The sequence below is a fragment of the Pelophylax lessonae genome (genome assembly GCF_965119305.1).
Source record: "Pelophylax lessonae genome assembly, contig: HAP1_SCAFFOLD_267, whole genome shotgun sequence".
Taxonomy (NCBI): Eukaryota; Metazoa; Chordata; class Amphibia; order Anura; family Ranidae; genus Pelophylax; species Pelophylax lessonae.
Genome location: NW_028120073.1, coordinates 152501 through 167835, shown reverse-complemented (window position 1 = coordinate 167835; position 15335 = coordinate 152501). Strand labels below are relative to the sequence as shown.

Here is a 15335-nt window from a genome sequence, read left to right as displayed (position 1 = left end):
TAAATGGTTCCATCCGGGATCAGGAGATCGGTTTTATCCGTATCCTAAATGGTTCCATCCGGGATCAGGAGATCGGTTTTATCCGTATCCTAAATGGTTCCATCCGGGATCAGGAGATCGGTTTTATCCGTATCCTAAATGGTTCCTCCCGGGATCAAGAGATCGGTTTTATCCGTATCCTAAATGGTTCCATCCGGGATCAGGAGATCGGTTTTATCCGTATCCTAAATGGTTCCATCCGGGATCAGGAGATCGGTTTTATCCGTATCCTAAATGGTTCCATCCGGGATCAGGAGATCGGTTTTATCCGTATCCTAAATGGTTCCATCCGGGATCAGGAGATCGGTTTTATCCGTATCCTAAATGGTTCCATCCGGGATCAGGAGATCGGTTTTATCCGTATCCTAAATGGTTCCATCCGGGATCAGGAGATCGGTTTTATCCGTATCCTAAATGGTTCCATCCGGGATCAGGAGATCGGTTTTATCCGTATCCTAAATGGTTCCATCCGGGATCAGGAGATCGGTTTTATCCGTATCCTAAATGGTTCCATCCGGGATCAGGAGATCGGTTTTATCCGTATCCTAAATGGTTCCATCTGGGATCAGGAGATCGGTTTTATCCGTATCCTAAATGGTTCCATCCGGGATCAAGAGATCGGTTTTATCCATATCCTAAATGGTTCCTCCCGGGATCAGGAGACCGGTTTTATCCGTATCCTAAATGGTTCCATCCGGGATCAGGAGATCGGTTTTATCCGTATCCTAAATGGTTCCATCCGGGATCAGGAGATCGGTTTTATCCGTATCCTAAATGGTTCCATCCGGGATCAAGAGATCGGTTTTATCCGTATCCTAAATGGTTCCATCCGGGATCAGGAGACCGGTTTTATCCGTATCCTAAATGGTTCCATCCGGGATCAGGAGATCGGTTTTATCCGTATCCTAAATGGTTCCATCCGGGATCAAGAGATCGGTTTTATCCGTATCCTAAATGGTTCCTCCCGGGATCAAGAGATCGGTTTTATCCGTATCCTAAATGGTTCCTCCCGGGATCAGGAGATCGGTTTTATCCGTATCCTAAATGGTTCCTCCCGGGATCAGGAGATCGGTTTTATCCGTATCCTGAATGGTTCCATCCGGGATCAAGAGATCGGTTTTATCCATATCCTAAATGGTTCCATCCGGGATCAGGAGATCGGTTTTATCCATATCCTAAATGGTTCCATCCGGGATCAGGAGATCGGTTTTATCCGTATCCTAAATGGTTCCATCCGGGATCAGGAGATCGGTTTTATCCGTATCCTAAATGGTTCCTCCCGGGATCAGGAGATCGGTTTTATCCGTATCCTAAATGGTTCCTCCCGGGATCAGGAGATCGGTTTTATCCGTATCCTAAATGGTTCCATCCGGGATCAGGAGATCGGTTTTATCCATATCCTAAATGGTTCCATCCGGGATCAGGAGATCGGTTTTATCCGTATCCTAAATGGTTCCTCCCGGGATCAGGAGATCGGTTTTATCCGTATCCTAAATGGTTCCATCCGGGATCAGGAGATCGGTTTTATCCGTATCCTAAATGGTTCCATCCGGGATCAGGAGATCGGTTTTATCCGTATCCTAAATGGTTCCTCCCGGGATCAAGAGATCGGTTTTATCCGTATCCTAAATGGTTCCATCCGGGATCAGGAGATCGGTTTTATCCGTATCCTAAATGGTTCCATCCGGGATCAGGAGATCGGTTTTATCCGTATCCTAAATGGTTCCATCCGGGATCAGGAGATCGGTTTTATCCGTATCCTAAATGGTTCCATCCGGGATCAGGAGATCGGTTTTATCCGTATCCTAAATGGTTCCATCTGGGATCAGGAGATCGGTTTTATCCGTATCCTAAATGGTTCCATCTGGGATCAGGAGATCGGTTTTATCCGTATCCTAAATGGTTCCTCCCGGGATCAGGAGATCGGTTTTATCCGTATCCTAAATGGTTCCTCCCGGGATCAGGAGATCGGTTTTATCCGTATCCTGAATGGTTCCATCCGGGATCAAGAGATCGGTTTTATCCATATCCTAAATGGTTCCATCCGGGATCAGGAGATCGGTTTTATCCATATCCTAAATGGTTCCATCCGGGATCAGGAGATCGGTTTTATCCGTATCCTAAATGGTTCCATCCGGGATCAGGAGATCGGTTTTATCCGTATCCTAAATGGTTCCATCCGGGATCAGGAGATCGGTTTTATCCGTATCCTAAATGGTTCCATCTGGGATCAGGAGATCGGTTTTATCCGTATCCTAAATGGTTCCATCCGGGATCAGGAGATCGGTTTTATCCGTATCCTAAATGGTTCCATCCGGGATCAGGAGATCGGTTTTATCCGTATCCTAAATGGTTCCATCCGGGATCAGGAGATCGGTTTTATCCGTATCCTAAATGGTTCCATCCGGGATCAAGAGATCGGTTTTATCCGTATCCTAAATGGTTCCTCCCGGGATCAAGAGATCGGTTTTATCCGTATCCTAAATGGTTCCATCCGGGATCAGGAGATCGGTTTTATCCGTATCCTAAATGGTTCCATCTGGGATCAGGAGATCGGTTTTATCCGTATCCTAAATGGTTCCATCCGGGATCAGGAGATCGGTTTTATCCATATCCTAAATGGTTCCATCCGGGATCAGGAGATCGGTTTTATCCGTATCCTAAATGGTTCCATCCGGGATCAGGAGATCGGTTTTATCCGTATCCTAAATGGTTCCATCCGGGATCAGGAGATCGGTTTTATCCGTATCCTAAATGGTTCCTCCCGGGATCAAGAGATCGGTTTTATCCGTATCCTAAATGGTTCCATCCGGGATCAGGAGATCGGTTTTATCCGTATCCTAAATGGTTCCATCCGGGATCAGGAGATCGGTTTTATCCGTATCCTAAATGGTTCCATCCGGGATCAGGAGATCGGTTTTATCCGTATCCTAAATGGTTCCATCCGGGATCAGGAGATCGGTTTTATCCGTATCCTAAATGGTTCCATCCGGGATCAGGAGATCGGTTTTATCCGTATCCTAAATGGTTCCATCCGGGATCAGGAGATCAGTTTTATCCGTATCCTAAATGGTTCCTCCCGGGATCAAGAGATCGGTTTTATCCGTATCCTAAATGGTTCCATCCGGGATCAGGAGATCGGTTTTATCCGTATCCTAAATGGTTCCATCTGGGATCAGGAGATCGGTTTTATCCGTATCCTAAATGGTTCCATCCGGGATCAGGAGATCGGTTTTATCCATATCCTAAATGGTTCCATCCGGGATCAGGAGATCGGTTTTATCCGTATCCTAAATGGTTCCTCCCGGGATCAGGAGATCGGTTTTATCCGTATCCTAAATGGTTCCATCCGGGATCAGGAGATCGGTTTTATCCGTATCCTAAATGGTTCCATCCGGGATCAGGAGATCGGTTTTATCCGTATCCTAAATGGTTCCTCCCGGGATCAAGAGATCGGTTTTATCCGTATCCTAAATGGTTCCATCCGGGATCAGGAGATCGGTTTTATCCGTATCCTAAATGGTTCCATCCGGGATCAGGAGATCGGTTTTATCCGTATCCTAAATGGTTCCATCCGGGATCAGGAGATCGGTTTTATCCGTATCCTAAATGGTTCCATCCGGGATCAGGAGATCGGTTTTATCCGTATCCTAAATGGTTCCATCTGGGATCAGGAGATCGGTTTTATCCGTATCCTAAATGGTTCCATCTGGGATCAGGAGATCGGTTTTATCCGTATCCTAAATGGTTCCATCCGGGATCAGGAGATCAGTTTTATCCGTATCCTAAATGGTTCCTCCCGGGATCAAGAGATCGGTTTTATCCGTATCCTAAATGGTTCCATCCGGGATCAGGAGATCGGTTTTATCCGTATCCTAAATGGTTCCATCTGGGATCAGGAGATCGGTTTTATCCGTATCCTAAATGGTTCCATCCGGGATCAGGAGATCGGTTTTATCCGTATCCTAAATGGTTCCATCCGGGATCAGGAGATCGGTTTTATCCGTATCCTAAATGGTTCCTCCCGGGATCAAGAGATCGGTTTTATCCGTATCCTAAATGGTTCCATCCGGGATCAGGAGATCGGTTTTATCCGTATCCTAAATGGTTCCATCCGGGATCAGGAGATCGGTTTTATCCGTATCCTAAATGGTTCCATCCGGGATCAGGAGATCGGTTTTATCCGTATCCTAAATGGTTCCATCCGGGATCAGGAGATCGGTTCTATCCGTATCCTAAATGGTTCCATCCGGGATCAGGAGATCGGTTTTATCCGTATCCTAAATGGTTCCATCCGGGATCAGGAGATCGGTTTTATCCGTATCCTAAATGGTTCCTCCCGGGATCAAGAGATCGGTTTTATCCGTATCCTAAATGGTTCCATCCGGGATCAGGAGATCGGTTTTATCCGTATCCTAAATGGTTCCATCCGGGATCAGGAGATCGGTTTTATCCGTATCCTAAATGGTTCCATCCGGGATCAGGAGATCGGTTTTATCCGTATCCTAAATGGTTCCATCCGGGATCAGGAGATCGGTTTTATCCGTATCCTAAATGGTTCCATCCGGGATCAGGAGATCGGTTTTATCCGTATCCTAAATGGTTCCTCCCGGGATCAGGAGATCGGTTTTATCCGTATCCTAAATGGTTCCTCCCGGGATCAGGAGATCGGTTTTATCCGTATCCTAAATGGTTCCATCCGGGATCAGGAGATCGGTTTTATCCATATCCTAAATGGTTCCATCCGGGATCAGGAGATCGGTTTTATCCGTATCCTAAATGGTTCCTCCCGGGATCAGGAGATCGGTTTTATCCGTATCCTAAATGGTTCCATCCGGGATCAGGAGATCGGTTTTATCCGTATCCTAAATGGTTCCATCCGGGATCAGGAGATCGGTTTTATCCGTATCCTAAATGGTTCCTCCCGGGATCAAGAGATCGGTTTTATCCGTATCCTAAATGGTTCCATCCGGGATCAGGAGATCGGTTTTATCCGTATCCTAAATGGTTCCATCCGGGATCAGGAGATCGGTTTTATCCGTATCCTAAATGGTTCCATCCGGGATCAGGAGATCGGTTTTATCCGTATCCTAAATGGTTCCATCCGGGATCAGGAGATCGGTTTTATCCGTATCCTAAATGGTTCCATCTGGGATCAGGAGATCGGTTTTATCCGTATCCTAAATGGTTCCATCTGGGATCAGGAGATCGGTTTTATCCGTATCCTAAATGGTTCCTCCCGGGATCAGGAGATCGGTTTTATCCGTATCCTAAATGGTTCCTCCCGGGATCAGGAGATCGGTTTTATCCGTATCCTGAATGGTTCCATCCGGGATCAAGAGATCGGTTTTATCCATATCCTAAATGGTTCCATCCGGGATCAGGAGATCGGTTTTATCCATATCCTAAATGGTTCCATCCGGGATCAGGAGATCGGTTTTATCCGTATCCTAAATGGTTCCATCCGGGATCAGGAGATCGGTTTTATCCGTATCCTAAATGGTTCCATCCGGGATCAGGAGATCGGTTTTATCCGTATCCTAAATGGTTCCATCTGGGATCAGGAGATCGGTTTTATCCGTATCCTAAATGGTTCCATCCGGGATCAGGAGATCGGTTTTATCCGTATCCTAAATGGTTCCATCCGGGATCAGGAGATCGGTTTTATCCGTATCCTAAATGGTTCCATCCGGGATCAGGAGATCGGTTTTATCCGTATCCTAAATGGTTCCATCCGGGATCAAGAGATCGGTTTTATCCGTATCCTAAATGGTTCCTCCCGGGATCAAGAGATCGGTTTTATCCGTATCCTAAATGGTTCCATCCGGGATCAGGAGATCGGTTTTATCCGTATCCTAAATGGTTCCATCTGGGATCAGGAGATCGGTTTTATCCGTATCCTAAATGGTTCCATCCGGGATCAGGAGATCGGTTTTATCCATATCCTAAATGGTTCCATCCGGGATCAGGAGATCGGTTTTATCCGTATCCTAAATGGTTCCATCCGGGATCAGGAGATCGGTTTTATCCGTATCCTAAATGGTTCCATCCGGGATCAGGAGATCGGTTTTATCCGTATCCTAAATGGTTCCTCCCGGGATCAAGAGATCGGTTTTATCCGTATCCTAAATGGTTCCATCCGGGATCAGGAGATCGGTTTTATCCGTATCCTAAATGGTTCCATCCGGGATCAGGAGATCGGTTTTATCCGTATCCTAAATGGTTCCATCCGGGATCAGGAGATCGGTTTTATCCGTATCCTAAATGGTTCCATCCGGGATCAGGAGATCGGTTTTATCCGTATCCTAAATGGTTCCATCCGGGATCAGGAGATCGGTTTTATCCGTATCCTAAATGGTTCCATCCGGGATCAGGAGATCAGTTTTATCCGTATCCTAAATGGTTCCTCCCGGGATCAAGAGATCGGTTTTATCCGTATCCTAAATGGTTCCATCCGGGATCAGGAGATCGGTTTTATCCGTATCCTAAATGGTTCCATCTGGGATCAGGAGATCGGTTTTATCCGTATCCTAAATGGTTCCATCCGGGATCAGGAGATCGGTTTTATCCATATCCTAAATGGTTCCATCCGGGATCAGGAGATCGGTTTTATCCGTATCCTAAATGGTTCCTCCCGGGATCAGGAGATCGGTTTTATCCGTATCCTAAATGGTTCCATCCGGGATCAGGAGATCGGTTTTATCCGTATCCTAAATGGTTCCATCCGGGATCAGGAGATCGGTTTTATCCGTATCCTAAATGGTTCCTCCCGGGATCAAGAGATCGGTTTTATCCGTATCCTAAATGGTTCCATCCGGGATCAGGAGATCGGTTTTATCCGTATCCTAAATGGTTCCATCCGGGATCAGGAGATCGGTTTTATCCGTATCCTAAATGGTTCCATCCGGGATCAGGAGATCGGTTTTATCCGTATCCTAAATGGTTCCATCCGGGATCAGGAGATCGGTTTTATCCGTATCCTAAATGGTTCCATCCGGGATCAGGAGATCGGTTTTATCCGTATCCTAAATGGTTCCATCTGGGATCAGGAGATCGGTTTTATCCGTATCCTAAATGGTTCCATCCGGGATCAGGAGATCGGTTTTATCCGTATCCTAAATGGTTCCATCCGGGATCAGGAGATCAGTTTTATCCGTATCCTAAATGGTTCCTCCCGGGATCAAGAGATCGGTTTTATCCGTATCCTAAATGGTTCCATCCGGGATCAGGAGATCGGTTTTATCCGTATCCTAAATGGTTCCATCTGGGATCAGGAGATCGGTTTTATCCGTATCCTAAATGGTTCCATCCGGGATCAGGAGATCGGTTTTATCCGTATCCTAAATGGTTCCATCCGGGATCAGGAGATCGGTTTTATCCGTATCCTAAATGGTTCCTCCCGGGATCAAGAGATCGGTTTTATCCGTATCCTAAATGGTTCCATCCGGGATCAGGAGATCGGTTTTATCCGTATCCTAAATGGTTCCATCCGGGATCAGGAGATCGGTTTTATCCGTATCCTAAATGGTTCCATCCGGGATCAGGAGATCGGTTTTATCCGTATCCTAAATGGTTCCATCCGGGATCAGGAGATCGGTTTTATCCGTATCCTAAATGGTTCCATCCGGGATCAGGAGATCGGTTTTATCCGTATCCTAAATGGTTCCATCCGGGATCAGGAGATCGGTTTTATCCGTATCCTAAATGGTTCCTCCCGGGATCAAGAGATCGGTTTTATCCGTATCCTAAATGGTTCCATCCGGGATCAGGAGATCGGTTTTATCCGTATCCTAAATGGTTCCATCCGGGATCAGGAGATCGGTTTTATCCGTATCCTAAATGGTTCCATCCGGGATCAGGAGATCGGTTTTATCCGTATCCTAAATGGTTCCATCCGGGATCAGGAGATCGGTTTTATCCGTATCCTAAATGGTTCCTCCCGGGATCAAGAGATCGGTTTTATCCGTATCCTAAATGGTTCCATCCGGGATCAGGAGATCGGTTTTATCCGTATCCTAAATGGTTCCTCCCGGGATCAAGAGATCGGTTTTATCCGTATCCTAAATGGTTCCATCCGGGATCAGGAGATCGGTTTTATCCGTATCCTAAATGGTTCCATCCGGGATCAGGAGATCGGTTTTATCCGTATCCTAAATGGTTCCATCCGGGATCAGGAGATCGGTTTTATCCGTATCCTAAATGGTTCCATCCGGGATCAGGAGATCGGTTTTATCCGTATCCTAAATGGTTCCATCCGGGATCAGGAGATCGGTTTTATCCGTATCCTAAATGGTTCCATCTGGGATCAGGAGATCGGTTTTATCCGTATCCTAAATGGTTCCATCCGGGATCAGGAGATCGGTTTTATCCGTATCCTAAATGGTTCCATCCGGGATCAGGAGATCAGTTTTATCCGTATCCTAAATGGTTCCTCCCGGGATCAAGAGATCGGTTTTATCCGTATCCTAAATGGTTCCATCCGGGATCAGGAGATCGGTTTTATCCGTATCCTAAATGGTTCCATCTGGGATCAGGAGATCGGTTTTATCCGTATCCTAAATGGTTCCATCCGGGATCAGGAGATCGGTTTTATCCGTATCCTAAATGGTTCCATCCGGGATCAGGAGATCGGTTTTATCCGTATCCTAAATGGTTCCTCCCGGGATCAAGAGATCGGTTTTATCCGTATCCTAAATGGTTCCATCCGGGATCAGGAGATCGGTTTTATCCGTATCCTAAATGGTTCCATCCGGGATCAGGAGATCGGTTTTATCCGTATCCTAAATGGTTCCATCCGGGATCAGGAGATCGGTTTTATCCGTATCCTAAATGGTTCCATCCGGGATCAGGAGATCGGTTTTATCCGTATCCTAAATGGTTCCATCCGGGATCAGGAGATCGGTTTTATCCGTATCCTAAATGGTTCCATCCGGGATCAGGAGATCGGTTTTATCCGTATCCTAAATGGTTCCTCCCGGGATCAAGAGATCGGTTTTATCCGTATCCTAAATGGTTCCATCCGGGATCAGGAGATCGGTTTTATCCGTATCTTAAATGGTTCCATCCGGGATCAGGAGATCGGTTTTATCCGTATCATAAATGGTTCCATCCGGGATCAGGAGATCGGTTTTATCCGTATCCTAAATGGTTCCATCCGGGATCAGGAGATCGGTTTTATCCGTATCCTAAATGGTTCCATCCGGGATCAGGAGATCGGTTTTATCCGTATCCTAAATGGTTCCATCCGGGATCAGGAGATCGGTTTTATCCGTATCCTAAATGGTTCCATCCGGGATCAGGAGATCGGTTTTATCCGTATCCTAAATGGTTCCATCCGGGATCAGGAGATCAGTTTTATCCGTATCCTAAATGGTTCCATCTGGGATTGGTAGCCCAGCTTTATTCGTATCCTGAGTGGTCCCCATGTACGGAGGGGAGGACATTCTACATGCGCCCCCCGTGTGCTGTGCTGAGGTTTGATTGAAGTTCTGTACCAAGAATCCACATTACAAATCAATGTCTGATCACTCCTCCCACATTGTCTGATCACTCCTCCCACATTGTCTGATCACTCCTCCCACATTGTCTGATCACTCCTCCCACATTGTCTGATCACTCCTCCCACATTGTACAGATTCTGCTGATGGGGGGGGGGGTAAACTTCTGCAACTGTATAGAGGGAAGGGATTGGAAAATAAGAATATACAGAAGGATGGGGGGATATCTGTCAGATTCCTGAGGGACTTTTCTGTTTTATTCCTCAGTGGAATCGCCGTAACGAGAAGGGAGAGACGGTCCTACACCGGGCCTGTATAGACGGGAACATGAAGCTGGCCAAGTGTCTGCTGGAGAAGGTGAGAGACCTCATCCCAACCCCCACCCACCGGGAGATCACCTCATCCCAACCCCCACCCACCGGGAGATCACCTCCCAACCCCCACCCACCGGGAGATCACCTCCCAACCCCCACCCACCGGGAGATCACCTCCCAACCCCCACCCACCGGGAGATCACCTCCCAACTCCCCACCCACCAGGAGATCACCTCCCAACCCCCACCCACCGGGAGATCACCTCCCAACCCCCACCCACCGGGAGATCACCTCCCAACCCCCACCCACCGGGAGATCACCTCATCCCAACCCCCACCCACCGGGAGATCACCTCATCCCAACCCCCACCCCCGGGAGATCACCTCATCCCAACCCCCACCCACTGGGAGATCACCTCCCAACCCCCACCCACCGGGAGATCACCTCCCAACCCCCACCCACCGGGAGATCACCTCATCCCAACCCCCACCCCCGGGAGATCACCTCATCCCAACCCCCACCCACTGGGAGATCACCTCCCAACCCCCACCCACCGGGAGATCACCTCATCCCAACCCCCACCCACCGGGAGATCACCTCAGACCCTAAGATCTGTCTGAATCATTTCCACCCAGTTCTAGAAGTATCTGCCCGTACCTCTATCTGACCGGTTGGGGGGATGGGATGGGCATGTAACGGGACTGATAATGGCTGGTTGGGGGGATGGGATGGGCATGTAACGGGACTGATAATGGCTGGTTGGGGGGATGGGATGGGCATGTAACGGGACTGATAATGGCTGGTTGGGGGGATGGGATGGGCATGTAGCGGGACTGATAATGACCGGTTGGGGGGATGGGATGGGCATGTAGCGGGACTGATAATGGCTGGTTGGGGGGATGGGCATGTAGCGGGACTGATAATGGCTGGTTGGGGGGATGGGCATGTAACGGGACTGATAATGGCTGGTTGGGGGGATGGGCATGTAGCGGGACTGATAATGGCTGGTTGGGGGGATGGGCATGTAACGGGACTGATAATGGCTGGTTGGGGGGATGGGCATGTAGCGGGACTGATAATGGCTGGTTGGGGGGATGGGCATGTAGCGGGACTGATAATGACCGGTTGGGGGGATGGGCATGTAACGGGACTGATAATGGCTGGTTGGGGGGATGGGCATGTAGCGGGACTGATAATGACCGGTTGGGGGGATGGGCATGTAGCGGGACTGATAATGGCTGGTTGGGGGGATGGGCATGTAACGGGACTGATAATGGCTGGTTGGGGGGATGGGCATGTAGCGGGACTGATAATGGCTGGTTGGGGGGATGGGCATGTAACGGGACTGATAATGGCTGGTTGGGGGGATGGGCATGTAACGGGACTGATAATGACCGGTTGGGGGGATGGGCATGTAGCGGGACTGATAATGGCTGGTTGGGGGGATGGGCATGTAGCGGGACTGATAATGACCGGTTGGGGGGATGGGCATGTAGCGGGACTGATAATGGCTGGTTGGGGGGATGGGCATGTAACGGGACTGATAATGGCTGGTTGGGGGGATGGGCATGTAGCGGGACTGATAATGGCTGGTTGGGGGGATGGGCATGTAGCGGGACTGATAATGGCTGGTTGGGGGGATGGGCATGTAGCGGGACTGATAATGGCTGGTTGGGGGGATGGTCATGTAACGGGACTGATAATGGCTGGTTGGGGGGATGGGCATGTAGCGGGACTGATAATGGCTGGTTGGGGGGATGGGCATGTAGCGGGACTGATAATGACCGGTTGGGGGGATGGGCATGTAGCGGGACTGATAATGGCTGGTTGGGGGGATGGGCATGTAGCGGGACTGATAATGACCGGTTGGGGGGATGGGCATGTAGCGGGACTGATAATGGCTGGTTGGGGGGATGGGCATGTAGCGGGACTGATAATGACCGGTTGGGGGGATGGGCATGTAGCGGGACTGATAATGGCTGGTTGGGGGGATGGGCATGTAACGGGACTGATAATGGCTGGTTGGGGGGATGGGCATGTAGCGGGACTGATAATGGCTGGTTGGGGGGATGGGCATGTAGCGGGACTGATAATGGCTGGTTGGGGGGATGGGCATGTAGCGGGACTGATAATGGCTGGTTGGGGGGATGGGCATGTAGCGGGACTGATAATGGCTGGTTGGGGGGATGGGCATGTAGCGGGACTGATAATGGCTGGTTGGGGGGATGGGCATGTAGCGGGACTGATAATGGCTGGTTGGGGGGATGGGCATGTAGCGGGACTGATAATGGCTGGTTGGGGGGATGGGCATGTAGCGGGACTGATAATGGCGTGGTGATTATTGATGAGGTCATTGCAGGGTCATCCTTTGAACCCGCGGGATTACTGTGGATGGACTCCTCTTCACGAAGCCTGCAACCATGGCCATCTGGGTGAGATATGTCATGTGACCTCTGTCATCTCTGTCCTCCCCCTCCCCCCAGTCCTCACTCACAGATCCATTGTCCTCTATGCAGAGATTGTGCAGATGCTGATTGATCGGGGTGCCAACATCAATGATCCGGGCGGTCCGCTGTGCGAGGGAATCACCCCACTCCATGATGCCCTGGCCTGCGGGAATTTCCATGTGGCTCAACTGCTGATAAATAAAGGAGCGTCCGTCACCCAGAAGAGTGCCAAGGTAATGACCGCACCCCCTGTACAATGTCCTTCTATATAATGACCACACCCCCTGTACAATGTCCTTCTATGTAATGACCACACCCCCTGTACAATGTCCTTCTATATAATGACCACACCCCCTGTACAATGTCCTTCTATGTAATGACCACACCCCCTGTACAATGTCCTTCTATGTAATGACCACACCCCCTGTACATTGTCCTTCTATATAATGACCACACCCCCTGTACAATGTCCTTCTATGTAATGACCACACCCCTGTACAATGTCCTTCACCATAATGACCACACCCCCTGTACATTGTCCTTCTATGTAATGACCGCACCCCCTGTACAATGTCCTTCTATGTAATGACCGCACCCCCTGTACAATGTCCTTCTATGTAATGACCGCACCCCCTGTACAATGTCCTTCTATGTAATGACCGCACCCCCTGTACAATGTCCTTCTATGTAATGACCGCACCCCCTGTACAATGTCCTTCTATGTAATGACCGCACCCCCTGTACAATGTCCTTCTATGTAATGACCACACCCCCTGTACAATGTCCTTCTATGTAATGACCACACCCCCTGTACAATGTCCTTCTATGTAATGACCACACCCCCTGTACAATGTCCTTCTATGTAATGACCGCACCCCCTGTACAATGTCCTTCACCATAATGACCACACCCCCTGTACAATGTCCTTCTATGTAATGACCGCACCCCCTGTACAATGTCCTTCACCATAATGACCGCACCCCCTGTACATTGTCCTTCTATGTAATGACCACACCCCCTGTACAATGTCCTTCTATGTAATGACCACACCCCCTGTACAATGTCCTTCTATGTAATGACCGCACCCCCTGTACAATGTCCTTCACCATAATGACCGCACCCCCTGTACAATGTCCTTCTATGTAATGACCGCACCCCCTGTACAATGTCCTTCTATGTAATGACCACACCCCCTGTACAATGTCCTTCTATGTAATGACCGCACCCCCTGTACAATGTCCTTCACCATAATGACCGCACCCCCTGTACAATGTCCTTCTATGTAATGACCGCACCCCCTGTACAATGTCCTTCACCATAATGACCACACCCCCTGTACAATGTCCTTCTATGTAATGACCGCACCCCCTGTACATTGTCCTTCTATGTAATGACCGCACCCCCTGTACAATGTCCTTCTATGTAATGACCACACCCCCTGTACAATTTCCTTCTATGTAATGACCACACCCCCTGTACAATGTCCTTCTATATAATGACCGCACCCCCTGTACAATGTCCTTCACCATAATGACCGCACCCCCTGTACAATGTCCTACAGTGCATTGCGAAAGTATTCGCCCCCCTTGAACTTTGCGACCTTTTGCCACATTTCAGGCTTCAAACATAAAGATATAAAACTGTAATTTTTTGTGAAGAAACAACAACAAGTGGGACACAATCATAAAGTGGAACGAAATTTATTGGATATTTCAAACTTTGTTAAATAAAAAACTGAAAAATTGGGCGTGCAAAATTATTCAGCCCCTTTACTTTCAGTGCAGCAAACTCTCTCCAGAAGTTCAGTGAGGATCTCTGAATGATCCAATGTTGACCTAAATGACTAATGATGATAAATAGAATCCACCTGTGTGTAATCAAGTCTCCGTATAAATGCACCTGCACTGTGATAGTCTCAGAGGTCCGTTTATAGTGCAGAGAGCATCATGAAGAACAAGGAACACACCAGGCAGGTCCGAGATACTGTTGTGGAGAAGTTTAAAGCCGGATTTGGATACAAAAAGATTTCCCAAGCTTTAAACATCCCAAGGAGCACTGTGCAAGCGATAATATTGAAATGGAAGGAGTATCAGACCACTGCAAATCTAGGAAGACCTGGCCGTCCCTCTAAACTTTCAGCTCATACAAGGAGAAGACTGATCAGAGATGCAGCCAAGAGGCCCATGATCACTCTGGATGAACTGCAGAGATCTACAGCTGAGGTGGGAGACTCTGTCCATAGGACAACAATCAGTCGTATACTGCACAAATCTGCCCTTTATGGAAGAGTGGCAAGAAGAAAGCCATTTCTTAAAGATATCCATAAAAAGTGTCGTTTAAAGTTTGCCACAAGCCACCTGGGAGCCACCAAACATGTGGAAGAAGGGGCTCTGCTCAGATGAAACCAAAATCAAACTTTTTGGCAACAATGCAAAACGTTATGTTTGGCGTAAAAGCAACACAGCTCATCACCCTGAACACACCATCCCCACTGTGAAACATGGTGGTGGCAGCATCATGGTTTGGGCCTGCTTTTCTTCAGCAGGGACAGGGAAGATGGTTAAAATTGATGGGAAGATGGATGGAGCCAAATACAGGACCATTCTGGAAGAAAACCTGATGGAGTCTGCAAAAGACCTGAGACTGGGACGGAGATTTGTCTTCCAGCAAGACAATGATCCAAAACATAAAGCAAAATCTACAATGGAATGGTTCATAAATAAACATATCCAGGTGTTAGAATGGCCAAGTCAAAGTCCAGACCTGAATCCAATCGAGAATCTGTGGAAAGAACTGAAAACTGCTGTTCACAAACGCTCTCCATCCAACCTCACTGAGCTCGAGCTGTTTTGCAAGGAGGAATGGGCAAAAATTTCAGTCTCTCGATGTGCAAAACTGATAGAGACATACCCCAAGCGACTTACAGCTGTAATCACAGCAAAAGGTGGCGCTACAAAGTATTAACTTAAGGGGGCTGAATAATTTTGCACGCCCAATTTTTCAGTTTTTTATTTGTTAAAAAAGTTTGAAATATCCAA

General features: G+C 48.3%; 1 protein-coding gene across 1 annotated transcript in view; it reads left to right on the top strand.

Annotated features, from left to right (window-relative positions):
- TONSL (tonsoku like, DNA repair protein) overlaps positions 1–15335 on the top strand; it is a 130481-nt gene that overhangs the window by 50653 nt on the left and 64493 nt on the right. The window contains exons 13-15 of the mRNA XM_082276065.1: positions 9804–9893; positions 12210–12282; positions 12367–12530. Coding sequence (XP_082132191.1) covers positions 9804–9893; positions 12210–12282; positions 12367–12530 — 327 coding nt within the window. The remainder of the gene's footprint in view (positions 1–9803; positions 9894–12209; positions 12283–12366; positions 12531–15335) is intronic.